Source organism: Rattus norvegicus, chromosome 1, assembly GCF_036323735.1.
Source record: "Rattus norvegicus strain BN/NHsdMcwi chromosome 1, GRCr8, whole genome shotgun sequence".
Taxonomy (NCBI): Eukaryota; Metazoa; Chordata; class Mammalia; order Rodentia; family Muridae; genus Rattus; species Rattus norvegicus.
Genome location: NC_086019.1, coordinates 91,886,120 through 91,901,607, shown reverse-complemented (window position 1 = coordinate 91,901,607; position 15,488 = coordinate 91,886,120). Strand labels below are relative to the sequence as shown.

Genomic DNA, 15,488 nt, shown 5'->3' with positions numbered 1-15,488 from the left:
AGGAGGCAGAGGTAGGTGGAACTACAGGCAAGACTACAGCCTGGTCTCCAGAATGAACTGTAGGACAGCCAGGACTGCACAAAGAAACCCTGTCTTAAAAAACAAAAAATAGGGGCTGGAGAGATGGCTCAGCGGTTAAGAGCACTGACTGCTCTTCCAGAGGTCCTGAGTTCAATTCCCAGCAACCACATGATGGCTCACAACCATCTGTAAGGAGACCCGATGCCCTCTTCTGGTGTGTCTGAAGACAGCTACAGTGTACTTATATATAATAAATGAATAAAAATAAATAAATAAATAAATAAATAAAACAAAAAAACAAAAAACAAAAAATAGGGGTTGGGGATTTAGCTCAGTGGTAGAGCGCTTGTCTAGCAAGCGCAAGGCCCTGGGTTTGGTCCCCAGCTCCGAAAAAAAGAAAAGAAAAAAAAATAAACAAATAAATAAATGAAATAAATAAAAAAGAGAGTGGTAGTTGCTTTGAAATAATATCAAGGGGTTGGGGATTTAGCTCAGTGGTAGAGTGCTTGCCTAGCAAGCGCAAGGCCCTGGGTTCGGTCCTCAGCTCCGGAAAAAAAAAAAAAAGAAAAGAAAAGAAATAATATCAAAAGAGAATAACAATTCCAATTGGAATCCGGAGGGATCCTGGTAGGTAAATGCATATAATTCTCTACACAATCTATTTTCACGGCCTAGCCAATAAGAGGCTCAGGAAGAGCTCAGCATGGTGGCACATTGCTGTCATTCCAGCCTGCACAAAGCAGAGGCAAGAGAATCATGAGTTCAAGGTTAGCGTGTGCTTTATAGCACAAAGATGTTTAATAATAATAATAATAATAATAATAATAATAATAATAACAAAAAAAAAACACAGCTAACAGCTCAAGTGGTTCACTACAGACCACATACTAAACAGCTAATGAGACCTGAGGAGATTTGAATATGCTTAGCCCAGGGAGTGGCATGTTTAGGAGATGTGGCCTTATGGGAGGAAGTGTGTCACTGTGGGGGTGAGCTTCTCCTGGCTACCTAGAAGGCAGTCTTCCTTTGGCTGCCTTTATGCCAAGATGTAGAACTCTCAGCTCCTTCTGTAGCACCGTGTCTGCCCACATACTGCCATGTTCCCGCCTTGATGATACTGGACTGGGTTGCCTTGGTCACGGTATTTCTTCACAGCAATGGAAACCCTAAAACAGAAGCCATTTATTTAATATATATCAATTGAGTGTGTCTTATGGATGGTCTGTATACAACAAACATAACAACCCTGCATAGGCTACATGGTCGTGTATTTTTTGGGTCAGGGGAGAGGGCAAAGACAAAGGAAACTTAGCTAAGTTGACTATCGTAGTCCTACTATCCAGGAAGCCGAGGCACAGTTTAAAGTAAGCTCAGGTTAGACAGCTAGACTCTATACCCCCCACCCTCCACCCCCAATAAAAATCCAAGATACACAAGGCAGTGATGTCCCATGCCTTTAGCCTGGTCTACAGAGCTAGCTAGTTCCAGGACAGCTAGGGCTACACAGAGAAACTCTGTCTCAAAAGAGGGGGCAGGGGAGGGAGAGAGAAAGAAAGGGAGAGAAAAGAAAAGAAACCTAAATAAAATAGTACTGGAGAGATGGCTAAGCCATTAAAGGCTGGACTCATAACCAAACATCACTGTCTAAAGTAAAGCCAGGTGTGGTAACACTCCAACACTCCAGTAGTTCCAGTAGCTGGAGGTTCAGGAATTAAAAGCTAGCTTCAGCTACAGTGGTTTGTTTTTTTTTAAAGCCCACACCCCCAGCCCAAATAAAACAAATGAACAAACAAACAAATAAATATAAATAATAAAAGGTGTGCAATTTGGAGTAGAGAATGAGTATATCTCAAGTCATGGCATTTGATGGCTTGCTTAATACAGGGTCTGTAGTCCAGGCTGGCCTAAAACTGTGTTGTCGAGAATGATCTGTAAGCTCTGACCCTCTAGCATTTATCTCTCCAGTGCTAGGATATAAGACTAGGACAGTGGTTCTAATGCTGTGACCCTTTAATACATGCTGTGGTGACCCCCAGCCATAACAATTTCTTTCTTTTTTGGGGTTTGTTTTTTGCTTGTTTGTTTGTTTGGTTGGTTGGTTTAGTCTTGTTTGGTATTTCAAGACAGGGTTTTCAACAGGGTCTGTGTTGCCCTGGCTTTCCTGGAACTCACTCTGTAGACCAGGCTGGCTTTGAATACAGAGATCCACCTGCCTCTGCCTTCCACAAGCCTTGGGAGTAAAGGCATGAGCCAACACTGCCCTGCCCATAAAATTATTTTCTTTTCTTTTCTTTTTTTTTTGTTCTTTTTTTTTTTCCGGAGCTGGGGACCGAACCCAGGGCCTTGCACTTCCTAGGCAAGCGCTCTACCACTGAGCTAAATCCCCAACCCCATAAAATTATTTTCGTTTCTACTTTATAACTGGAAGTTTGCTGCTGTTGTGAGTCATAATGTAAATATCTATTTTCTGATAGTTTTAGGTGACCCCCCCCTCTTATGAAAGGGTCATTTGACCCCCAAAAGGGTTATGGATCCACAGGTTGAGAACGCCTGGACTAAGAAATGACATTTAAGCAGAGACTTGTCAGCAACGTGAGAGAGGAAGAATGCTGGGGAAGAATTCATAGCATAGAGTAGAGTCAGGGCAAGACCCTGAGGTGCTGTTTGTCAGAGAGGTAGGCCGGTCGAACTGGCCTGGGAACGCCCAGAGAGGAAGTAGGAGAAATTGCTACAAGTTTTAGACCTTTGTCCATGTTCAACAAAGTGAGATGACAAGACCCTTGAAGAGAAAGAAAGAAAAAAAGAAAGATGTGAGGAAGAGAGAAAAGAAAGGAAAAGAAAAGAATTTCTGCCTCTGATAAGTAACTTGTAACTTGAACAGGGTGGGATGGCAGAGTACTAGGGAGAGGGGCCTGCCACCAGGGTGGTCCGTGGGAGGTGACATTTTGGGGCAGGGACTCACATTCAACGAGGTTGGGGGAGGGAGAGGAGGAGAGGGGGGCTGGACCTTGAGAAATGAAACTAGAGGCTAAGCCACTGGGCTTGGCAGGCCAGGGAAAGGGGGAAACTTCGCCAGCCGGGGAGGGAGGCACAGAGGGAGGGAGGCACAGAGGGAGGGGAGGATGATGGTCGGGGGAGTGTCCCGCCCCTAGCCTGCCACCCCACCCGGCCCCTGGGGAGGGAGGAGGCGCCAGGCCGGCTGCAGGCCTCTGCTGCTGCTTCCTAGGTCTCCTGCCCGCTGGCCAGCACGTTCTGAGGGTGGGCAGGTGGGTGGGACTCGGCTTTAGGGCCACGCCCAGGACCTCGGCGGCCCATCCCCCACTGAAGTCCCGTTGGGGAGGACGAGTTGGGGAAAGGTGGACTCTGGCCTTTGGGGTTTGTCCCTCTGCAGGGCCAGCCTTTCCACTTCTGGGGCCAGTTCTTAATTAGGGAAGGAGCCAGGCCGCTCTGAGCCTCTATATGTTCACCTGGAAATTGGGGGTTGTTTCTTAGATTGGCTGGTTGCTACTAGCAAGCTCCAGAATTATTCCTCTCCCTCCTCATCTTCCTTCTTTCTCACCTCCTCCTCCTCTGGTGTTTGTTTTTTGTTTTGTTTTTGTCTTAGTTTTTTTTTTTTTTTTTGTTTTCTGAACATGTTCTCTATGAGTAAACTAGACTTACTGGCCATCCTCCTGCCCATCTCCCAGGTGCTGGCATGACAAGGTTGGTGCCACAATGCCTGGCTTCTCTCACTTGCTTTAGGGAAGTAAAAAGACTTCCAAGAAAAAAGTGAGTCAGATCTCATTGCCTTTGCTGAACACCGCTTCCCTCTCTGCTGGAAGCAAAACTAAAGTCTTCCCAGTCGGACAGCCTCTAGCCCCTACATGATGGCCCTCACCCTCTGATCTCTCCTGATGTTCAGTCCCCTTGCTCATGCTGCTGCAGCAACACTGGCTGACAAGTTCTGTGCATGCTCTGACTTCAGGGCCTTTTGCACGGGTTGTTCCCCTAGCTTGGCTTATCCTTCACCGCTTGCAGGACTTTATCCAGATGGTACCCTGTCCATGAGCCCATCTTTGGTCACCTCATCTAAATAGTATCCCTGACTCCTCCCCAAACACTGTCTCTTCCCTTCTAGAACTCATGATCTTCCTGTTTCCAGTTTCTAGTACGCTTAACTGAAAGGCATACACCTTCACCCCAGCCCCAACCATTCAGATCTGGAGGTGTTGATTCCCCAAAGTAAGGGTGCATATCCAAAGAGGGGAGAGGGAGGCATGGCCATTTTACCAGGCCTGGAGTTCCTGGAGTTCATTTTTATGTTAACAATTTTTGTTTTTGTGTGTGTATGTTGTATTCATGTTTATATGTATAGGGTGCACAAACGTGTGTTTATATGCTTGTGGAAGTCAGAAGTCAACACTGGATGTTTCCTCTATCAGTCTCCAGGGCCTTTCACTGACTGTGGGGCTCACAGACTGACTCTGGCTGATCTGGCTAGCCAGCTTGCTTTGAGGGTCCCCCATCTCTAGATCCTGAATGCTGGGACTAGAAGTGGCTGCCACACGGGGAGCCAAGTTCAGGTCTTTATGCTTGCATGACAAGTGTTTAACTCACAGAGCCATTTTCTCACCCCAGCGGTTTTTGAGCACCCAGCAGTGTCTAGCACCGGAGGTGGGGAGAGCACAACTGGGCAAAGTCCCACATAGTCCCTCCTCTGAGGGTGTCTGGTAGTGTTGGAGGCTAACCATGAACGGATAATAAGTAATCTGGGGTTGCACAGATGCTATTAAGAAAATCAAGCAATCAAAAAAGCCAAATGTGTGGGCTCAAGCCTTTAATCCCAGCCCACAGGAGGCAGAGGCAGGTGGATCTATGTGAGTGAGTTTGAGTCCAGCCTGGCCAATAGAGCCAGTGGCCTGTCTGTCTCTGACTCCCAAAGGTTGGGATTAAAGGTGGGTATCATCACACCTTGCATGGAAGTCATTTTGGGATACAGATTTTTTATAAATTTATTTATTTCATGTATATGAATACACTGTAGCTGTCTTCAGACACACCAGAAGAAGGCATCGGATCCCATTTCAGATGGTTGTGAGCCACCATGTGGGTGCTGGGAATTGAACTCAGGACCTCTGGAAGAGCAGTCAGTGCTTTTAATCGTTGAGTCATCTCTCGAACCTAGGATACAGACTTTTTTTTTAAAACTTTTCCCCCCCCCCGGAGCTGGGGACCAAACCCAGGGCCTTGTGCTTGCTAGGCAAGCGCTCTACCACTGAGCAAAATCCCCAACCCCTTAAACTTTTTTTAAAAGATGTACTTATTTATTATATGAGTACACTGTAGCTGTCTTCAGACACACCAGAAGAGGGCATCAGATCTCACTACAGATGGTTGTGAGCCACCATGTGGTTGCTGGGATTTGAACTCAGGACTCTTGAAGAGCAGTCAGTCCTCTTAACCACTGAGCCATCTCTCCAGACCAGATACAGACTTTTTAAGACACTTTTTCAGTGTCCTCATCCTTCTTTGAATTGGTCTTACTTTCAGATAACCTGAGTACTTTCTTAGATACAAGGCCATGCCCCCACCTTACCCGAAGGCAGTATCTGTTGGAAAGCCAAGAAACCACAAAAACCCCCATCTTTGCCATGTAACCCTTCCAGAAAAGTCCCTAACGTAGGGTACATTCACTTGGGCATGGGCAGGGCAATGACATGTGACACTCCTTCCCTGACCTCCCTTTTCCTTATCCTCACTCTTCACAGCCTCACTTTGGACCTCTCAAGCCAGAGGTGAATTCCTGAACCTGAACTTGGTGTGGCTTCCAAGAACAGGATCTTAGAGATTTGTGTTCACAGGTCCTCGAGGGTCTTTGGGCATTTTGCTTTCCTTTTGGGCCTCAAGAGCACATTCCAAAACAAATTTTAGGACTTTTCAGTTCCTAAGAGCTCCAGCCTGTGACACATGCTCCTCGCACACACCCACCCCACGCACATATGACTGGCTTTCAGTCCACTGGAGAGGATCATAAACACTGTGGTAAACAGGCTATTATTGAGGCCCCACCACGGCAGCAGAGCGCCTGTGTGAGCTCTCCTAGTGAAGGGCTGAGAGCACTGCTCACCTGAAGGGTACTTGCCTAAAGTTCACTTGTAGAGAATGGCTTAGCAATAACGTGCCTAACATGCTTGTCCACCATGTTCTGGGCTGGCTAGTATTCAAACAGAAGACGTAGCTGCAGGGATCAGCAGAGTTGATTCTTACCTTTATTGTTCTTACCTCTTATTGTCTATTTTAGCAAGGTGCTGGTGTGTATCACTTGGGAGGCAGAGGCAATTGGACCTATCTCAGTGAGTTTAAGGACGGTTGGGACTACACTGTGAGACTGTTTCAAACAAAACGTTTTTGTTTTTGTTTTTTCAGATAGGGGTCAACCCCAGGGCTTAGTATAAACTTAGCAAGACTTCATTCAACTCTGTAAGTTTGAGGTTTCCCCTATGCAAATGTAAAATATGACACAGTAACTATTTCTTTCTAATCCCGAGGATTAAAGGATTTAGTTTGCATAAAGTGGTTCTGACAGCATCCTTAAGCAAACCAGTAACTGTTACACTTTATACAATGTTACATTTATGTTACACTTGCCCCATTTTTGTTAAGGAAAGGACGTTAAGTATTCCAGAAACTTAGCAGGCTCTTGTACAGATCACCCAGAGATGTTTACAGATTTAATTACGATTCCAATCATTCCAAAATGCTTTTATTAGAAAAAAAAAAACAAAAAACAAAAAACCGAACCAAACAAAAAACAAAAACAAAAAACAAAACAAGAACAACAACAAAAAAACCTCACTCAAAAAACAAAAAACAAACGCCACTACAAACCCCACCTTCTCTTTCTTCTTAAGTAGCACGGCTTGGAGCTGGTAGATTTCTGCCCTATTGCACAAGGTCCGGCCTGGTTATGAATCAGGAGGCTGCTGGGACTAGGGTCCTGCCAAGAGGCGGAGCCTGTCAGGAGGAGCCCGGCTCCTCCCCCTCCCTGGAGAGGCAGCCCACCCATCACCCTTTTTTATCTTCCCTGAGACCCTAGTGGTCATAAGGGCAGTGGGAACTGGAGGCAGAAGAAATGTGTAAGTGAGGAATCAAGACTCCCTGAGACAGAGTCTCCTTAAGGCATTTGGAAGAGATAAATTAATCCAGGAAGAGGCACCTTCACGGAAGGCTGTGGTAACCAGACACGCACACATGCAGGACAGTTTGTGGAATCCTGACATAGAAGGAAAGGAGGCCACACAGTTACTGTTGAGAGCCTCTGCCAAACACCCATACAAGAGTCCCATCTAAGGACCCAGCCCACTGAGGCTGCTGTCTGGAAGGACCCCATCAGTTTTAGGATCCCAGTATGATTTCCATGATGTGGTCCAATTCATTCCACTCCCAGGACCCTGGGCTACAGAAGAGGCTGTGAGGTGGCTCTGGAGGTGGAAGTGCAGTGTCCCTTTCCACCGCAGACGTATCAATGTCCAAAAAGAAGTCATCCAGGCCAGAGTCTCCCAGGTACCGGGAGCTCAGAGCTTCTAAGAACACAGGATCAGCCTGGGACATGATCTCATCGTGGGGACCTGGGGAGGCTGCTGGATTCAGAGGTGGTTCCAGCTCGTCCGTGGATGTATCCAGCTCCCTGAGGATAGAGCCAATGGTGGTGGACAGGGAGAAATCTTCTTCACCCAGGAAGAGCGGCTCTGGGGGCAGGGCTGGTGCTGGAGCTAGGCGAATGGCAGCCTGGAGCTGCTGGAGCGTGTTGTGGATAAGGACGTGCCTGCGGAGGCTGGGTGCTCTGGGGCCCAGGCTGCGCTGGACTTTGTCCAGAGAGATTCGGAGCAGGGCTTGCTGGTAGCTCCGAAGAGCAGTTGGACTCCAGTCCCACTTCTCATCCTCCTCCTCCTCTTCCAAATCAGAATGTTTCCTCTTTAAGCCTCCCATGTCCTGTGGGAAAAGGGAGTCGAGTCAGATACCTTGGGCTCCCACCTTTTCAAGTACGCCTGTGCAGCTATGCGAAGTGTGTGTGTGTGTGTGTGTGTGTGTGTGTGTGTGTGTGTGTGTATCAGAACCTCTAAAGTGCACACAGTCAGAATCCGACAAGGCTAAGAATGGGTGAATTAATGCATTCGATGTGACTGAGAGAACAGGAAGCAGGTAGGGTTGTTGGGGAGGGGGGGCAGGACACAGAGGAGAAGCAGGCAGCAGTGAGGGTGGAGAGATGCCTGTAACTGTAACCTCTGTATTAAGGAGGCAGAGAGTTCAGAGTTCAAGGTCATCCTCAGCTAAGTAGTGTCTGAAAAATAAAGGGAGCTTGAGAAATTGCTGGGTTGGGGATTTAGCTTAGTGGTAGAGCGCTTGCCCAGCAAGCGCAAGGCCCTGGGTTCGGTCCCAGCTCCGAAAAAAAAAAAAAAAAAAAAAAAGAAAAGAGAAATTGTTGAGTGTTTACGAGCATTGGCTGCTCTTCTAGAGGACCCGAGTTTGATTCCCAAAACCCACACGGATGGTTCATAACTGCCTAAAATTCCACTTTGGCTTCTCTTGGCCTCCTTTGGCACCAAGCACACACATAGTGCCCAGACAAACATGCAGGCTAAACACCCATACACATAAAATTAAAAATAGGAAGATATACAGAAAACAGTTTGCGGATGGTGTTCTATGCCATTAATTTCAGCACCCAGGAGGCAGAGGCAGAGGCAGGTAGAATTTTGTAAGTCAAGAGCAGTCTGGTGGACATACATAGCCAGTTTCAGGCCAGGCATAGTCACATGGTCAGACAAACCTTTCTCAGAAAAACAAAACCCCTAAAACAAATCACAAAAACACCTGAGCATAGCTTGAATATCACTTACTCGTAGGCACAATGTTGAATTGACGCTATGGTAATCAATTTCAACATTTGGAAAGTGAAGATCTTAACTCTCGTCTCAATAGATCTTGATATTGTCTTTCAAGACACTGTGATCTTGGCAAGATCTGGTGTCACAACTCTGAACCTCAGGTTTTTGTTTTATTTTGGTTCTAATCTAGACAGGGTTTCTCTGTATAGTTCTGGAACTCCCTATGTGGATCAGGTTAACTTCAAACTCATATCGTACTTCCTTTTCCACCTCCCTGACAGCTGGGATTAAATATGTGTGAGACCACGCTCAGTTGCGTGTTGAAATTCTTTTTTTTCTTCTTTTTTCAAGAATATTTCTGTCCATACCTGCTTCCTTCAATTAAGTCTAGGACCTCTCAAAAGAGGGAGCCTTTCCCAAACTCCGACCCAAAGGAAAGCCAACTAGAACGAAACTAACCTCAAACTGCACCCTCTAGCGACCAGTCCAACCAAATCTTCTCTTTTAGGCACCGCCCTTCCCTGGTTCGCTAGACCAGAACCAAGAACACTTCAATGTATCCTCGGGGCCTTCTGGGAACTGTGGACCCAGAGCCGCCAGGTAGAGCTTCTGTTGTCGCGTTCAAACTACAATCCCCAGAAGGCCCAGCACACCCAAGAGGCTGGACAGACCCGCCCTCCCTGAGCATGCGTACTGGAGCTCCAGCGATGGGGGAAGGGAACCCGGACCTCCAGCAGCCCAGTGGCCGCCGAGCCCCGCCCTCTACTGCCTTCGGGGCGGCGAATCTGAGCTCCACGCCCCAGCGCCCCTCCCCCACCAGACTTCAGTCGGAAAACCTGCTTTCTCTGGGTCCCTATCACCCCAGAAAGTTCTGGACTCTTCCCCAAACTGTCCTCGGTGTGCAGAGACTCAAACCCCATCACATCGCCCAAAGACGATAAATAACTCTCGGGTACATAGTTCCGCTGGCGAAACTGGGTATCCCAATTCTGAGACCTTGTCCCGAACCTCCCCTAATTCGGCTGCACTTTCAAGTGACTCTGGGCTTTACTTTCCAAACTCCCAGCCCGGCTCCAAGACCCCGTCAGTAACTCTCTCCGGCATTCCCATCTCACGACCGCGTCTCAGAATCCAATGCTCAATGCCTTTAGTTCCCGGGTCCCTCTAAATGCTTCACATCTTAGCCTTGAAACGTTCTCTTTCTCCAGAACACCGTTCAACTCCAGACTCAGCCCGTTCTTCGAGACCCAAACTGTCCTATTCTCCGATTCGTGCCTCCAAAGTTCTTTCTCCGTTCTTCTGCTTCTCCAGACTCCAACTCCTTCTGAATAATACTGCTTCCCCTTCAGTACTGATGCTGGAATTCACTCTCCAGCCTTCCACCATCCAGTGCCCATCAGTCACACCAATCTCTCTCCACTCGGGATACCCCGCTTCCGCCTACCACGGGAGCGCGCCCCCCTCCTCCTCTAACTCCAGGAAAATCTCACACAGGCGGCCACTCCTCACCTCGGCTGCCAGGGTCGCCACGACTACCTTCGACAAACCTGCAGCGTTGAGTCCCACCAGTGCTGGGTAGGAGTCCGGCTCACTTTCCCCGGGCCTCTGGGTCTGGCCCGGGGCCACTCGGCTCCTCCCCGGAGTCCAGTCGCAAGCCACGATTGGTTGGAATCCTGCCCGCCGCGGGGCACCATTGGCTAAGAGGAGCCACGGATGCTAGGCCCCGACCATCACTGGGCCGGGTCCGGTTTAGGTTGGCTACTGGTCAGGGGGCGGGGTGGAGTCTCCATGGTGGAGGTGGTAACGCCGTCAGAACTGCTACTTTGGACCCAGCTATGTTTCTTACTCCTCTGTCTCACTGCAGACCCCTTATACCAGACTCCACTGCGGAGTAATACGGGGTGACACCATTCTCCCCTCCCTTGCGGTTTTGCAGGGTGGGCAGCTGCTGGAGGCCACGCCCCCCGGAGTTCCGAAGGCTGGGTGAAACCGGAGGGCGGGGGAGGGGGCATGACGCACCAGACAGCAGCCAATAGAATGATGCGGCTTGCGTTGCCTGAACGACCGCAGCCCTGCCCCTTAGCTGGCGGAGCTCTGCCTCCCCAACCCCAACTTGTTTTGTAGGCGGAGCCTGTGCTTTCTCTAGAGGGGTCTGTGGCTTGTTTGGTGGGACTTCCTGGATCCCAGGCAATTCCATCCTTCTTCGTATTTGTCTGCCTGTTGCTGCTCACTCCTCATGGCTGCCCGCAGCTCTGGGAACAAACTCAAACTTACTTCTTGTTTTAATTTTGGGGGTTTATCATTTGAGCCTTTGAACAAGCACCGTAGGACTGAGCTAAGATTTAAAATTTTGGTTTTTTGTTTCTGTTTTTGTTTGTGTGTGTGTGTGTGTGTGTGTGTGTGTGTGTGTGTGTGTGTGTGTGTGTGTGTGTGATAAGGTTTCGTAGTGAAGGGTTGACTTGCTTTTCACTCTTTGGTCTCTGGTACCCTCCTTCCTGTTTTCTAGGATTCACTTTCGGGTTCTTTTTGATTCAGGCAGTCTCGTGAAGCTGGACTCCAGTGTAGTAGACAATGCTGGTCTTAAAATTCTAATCATGTCTCGCTTCTATCTCCTCAATCCTGGAGTTGCAGGTGTGTACCTTCAGACTCGGAAATTTCCCCCTTTTGCTTAGTTTTTTGTGGTGTTGGGAACGGAACACCGAGCTGGTGCTAGCCAGAGTCCTCTATCACTGAGATACACCACCAGCTATTTTTTTGTTTGTTTTCTGAGACAGGGTTTTGCTCTGTATCCTAAGCTGTTCCGGAATCTTGTACCTTCCTACTTCGGTTTTCTGGTGCTAGGATTTAGGCATTCACCACCGTGCTTTCAGTTTTTCTAAGATGGCTCCCAATACCTTCTAAGAAATAAACACAGGACTTTTCTCCCTTACCTTATCACAGGGGTCCAATACAAGGCAAACTATCAGCAGTGATGCAGCCAGACTCTAATAAATCATCTAGGTTTTGCTTTGCTTTGTTTAGTTTATTTATTTCTATGGTTTTTGTTTTTGTTTTGAGACAGTGTTTTCTCTGCGTAGCTCTGGTTGTCCTGGAATTCACTCTGTAGACCAGTCTGCCCTTGAACTCGGTAGAGATCCATCTGACCTCTGCCCCACAAATGCTGGAATTAAAGTTGAGAGCCACCACCACTCTGTTGGTTTTGCCTTTGTTTTCTTTTCTTTTCTTTTTTTTTTTTTTCAGAGCTGGGGACTGAACCCAGGGCCTTGCGCTTGCTAGGCAAGCGCTCTACCACTGAGCTAAATCCCCAACCCCTTTGCCTTTGTTTTAAACGTTTATGTTACATGTTACATGTTAAATGTTTGCCTGCATATATATGTGCACCACATACATACCTGGCGTCTACAAAAGTCAGAAGGCATCAGATCCCCTGGGAGAGTTACTGACAGTTGTGAGCCACCACGTAGGTTCCGTGAATGAAACCTGGGCCCTCTGTTGGTAATCGCCGAACCATCTCCAGCTTTTTGCTTTTGCTTTCAAGTTGAGGTCTCATGTAGCCCAGGTTGGCCGGGAACTTACTTGTTTTAAAGATATCACTTATTTATTTTGTGTACCATGACATGCATGTAAGAGGTCAGGTGACAATCTGAGAGAGTTCTTCCACCCCGTGGGAGCCAGGGCTTCAAGCCACTAGGCCTGGTGGCAAAGCACCTTACCTCTACGGCCCTGGAAGACTGGATGCATATGTAAATGATCTCAGACTCCTGATCCACCTTTCAAGGGCTAGGACGACAGTTGTTCCTTGCCATACCCAGATTCAGACCCAGGACAAACAGCTGAGGTGCATATTTAACATATCACAGCGGACTTGGCCTCCAGGTTCTCCCAGCATCCCTCAGTCCCTACCTAGCATACCCTGCCCTCTACCCCGAACTTTCAGGCCCAGGGGCTGGGTTTCCTCACCCTCAGAAGCTCTTCCCTATATCATCCAGACATTTTGTACTCTTCTTTCTCTCTGTCTCTGTCTCTTTGTTTCTTCCTCTCCTCCCTTTCTCCCCACTCTCTTCCCCCTTCCCTCTGTCTCCCCATGGTGACTTATCTGGCCTCCTTCCTTGGGACCAGTGAACACACCCGAGAGCAGTTTCCCTATAAACCTGCCTTTATATACTCTAATTTAGCTTGAATTGGCTCATTTACCGGGAAAGAACAATTTACCAGTTATTCTTTAAATTTTTTTTTTACATTTATTTACTTTAATTTTGTATGTATGAATGTTTTGCTTGCATGCATGTCTGTACCACATGCATGCAGTGCCAACAGAGGCCAGATGTTAGATGCCCTTCCTGGGATTACAGTCAGTTGCCTCTTGTACCTCCCTACTCAAACCCCAAACCTCTGCCTGGCCCCACCTGGACTAGGACCCCTGTGGACAAACTCCAAGGCTACCTCTGCTTGGTCTGTAGTATATGGGTGCTGGGCCCAGAGCAAGTACTCAGTGAAAATCTGTCAAGTGCAGAGGCAATGTAGAGACAGAGAATTTGAGATGGCAGAAACAAAACCACACCACAGTTGGGGGCCAGCAAGATGGCTCAGTGGGGTCAGGGACTTGTCACTAAGACGCACCTAGGGAAAGTAGAAGTCACTCCCACAAGCTGTCATCTGACTGGTATGTGTATGTGACTTGAGTACAGGTATACACGACAAATAAATGCTCTTTAACACAAACGGAAACAAAACAAAATACAAAAATCTGCCGCCTGAACAGGATGTGGTAGCACATGCCTTTCTTTTTTTTTTTTGGGTTCTTTTTTTCGGAGCTGGGGACCGAACCCAGGGCCTTGCGCTTCCTAGGCAAGCGCTCTACCACTGAGCTAAATCCCCAACCCCTAGCACATGCCTTTCATCCCCGCACTTGGGAGGCTGAGGCAGGCAGATCTCTGAGTTCCAGGCCAGCCTGGTCTACAGAGTGAGTTCCAGGCCAGCCTGGGCTACACAGAGAGAGCTGGTTCCTCTGTCTTCTCAACGCACTCCTCCCCCCCCAAAACCCACCACCACCAACACAACCTTCCCCCAATCAGCAAAAGCCCCATAGCGGCGTTCTGAACGCACACAGGGAGAAAACTCCAGACCCTCAGTAAAGCCAAGTTTTCACAGAGAAGAGAAGCAGTTTTGTCTAGGTTTGTGGCTGTTCTGGGTTGGCACCTGTCCGCCATCTTCCTGGCATTCACTGTGTGATACTCCACAGGATTTCCCACTGGGTACAGGAGACAGAGTGGGTAAATGGGAAGAGGAGGGCGATGGGATGGGCAGTGTGTGTGCCCCACCCCACTTGTTGGAAGGAGTGATTTTTTCCCCCAGTAGCAGGGATTGAATCCAGGATTTTGTATGTGATAAGCACAGACTACACACTCTACTCTGAGCTATAGTCCCACCTGTTTTTCTATCTTTTGAGACAGGATCTCACCTATGTAGCCCTAGCTGTCCTGGAACTCTCTGCGTAGATCAGGCTGGTCTTGAACTCAGAGATCTGCCTACTTTTGTTTCCTGAGTACTTGGATTAAAGGTCACAACACCCAGCATTCCTTCCTTTCTCCCCCCCCGCCCCCAATTGCATTTTAATTAAAAACTTATTTCGTTTTTTTTTTTTTAGGTTTTGTGGTTGTGTTTCAAGACAGGCATTCTCTGTGAATAGCTTTGGCTGTCTTAGAACTCACTCTGTAGCCAGGCTAGCCTCAAATGCGCAGAGATCCGCCTGCCTCTGGCTCCCAAGTGCTGGGATCAAAGGCGAGTGAGCCAGCACCTCCCAGCAAAAGAAAATTCTGTGTCTCAGTGTTTTGCCCACATTCCTGCCTGCACTACTTGGCTGTCTGGAGCACAGAAGACTTTGGATCCCCTGGGAATGAAGCCATGAGCCGCCATGGCATGAGTACGAGCCACAGTAGTGTTCTCGAACACTGAGCCATCTCTGCAGTTCCTATTCAAGGAAGTCAGCCCATTCAAGGCCGGCCCCACCGCACTCCGTAGCTCATGTTCCTTCTTCCTTCCACCTGCCTGTCTGGACTCCCGAGGACGTGGGATTACAAGGCCTGTGTCACATGAACTGCCAGTGTAGGGAACCTCCCTTCCTTCTCCATCCTAACCTGGCAATCCTCCAATGCCCCTGTGTCAGTAACACCGAACTGGCTGCCCATCTAGAGGTCCCAGGTTCAATTCCTGGCACCCACATGTTGATTCAAAATGATCTATAAACTCAGTTCCAGAGGATTGAACATCCTCTGATCTCACTGGATACCAGGCATGCACAGACATACATGTAGGGAAAATACCCATACACATATAATAACTCTAGGAGCCCCATGCACCCTTACTTCCTTTGCAGGCCTTTTTTTTTTTTTTTCTTTTTGAGGCAATAGCCTCATCCTTTAATACTACATAGCCTACACTGGACTCAAAGCTATGCCAATCCTCCTGCCTCAGCAGTATGAGTGCTGGATTGCACTTGTAAGTCACCAGGGCCAGCAAAGCTTGGCTTGTTCTGAATTACTTCTCAACCACACTACATTTACCTCATTTGTGGCAAACACATAGCACGGCACATATGTT

General features: G+C 48.1%; 1 protein-coding gene across 2 annotated transcripts; it reads right to left on the bottom strand.

The window, feature by feature from the left end:
- Positions 1-6,746: 6,746 nt before the first annotated feature.
- Positions 6,747-10,467, bottom strand: Sertad3 (SERTA domain containing 3). 2 transcript variants are annotated; one of them, XM_006228582.2, is made up of 2 exons: positions 9,348-10,391; positions 6,747-7,992 (listed from the first exon to the last, which is right to left on the bottom strand). In XM_006228582.2, the coding sequence occupies exon 2, from the start codon at positions 7,987-7,989 to the stop codon at positions 7,396-7,398; it is 594 nt and encodes a 197-aa protein (XP_006228644.1). In that variant the 5' UTR covers positions 7,990-7,992; positions 9,348-10,391; the 3' UTR covers positions 6,747-7,395. The 2 variants fall into 2 exon arrangements, with proteins under 2 accessions (XP_006228644.1, NP_001017513.1); NM_001017513.1 differs by lacking the exon at positions 9,348-10,391 and adding an exon at positions 10,398-10,467 and having other exon boundaries at positions 6,748-7,992.
- Between the last annotated feature and the right edge of the window lie 5,021 nt (positions 10,468-15,488).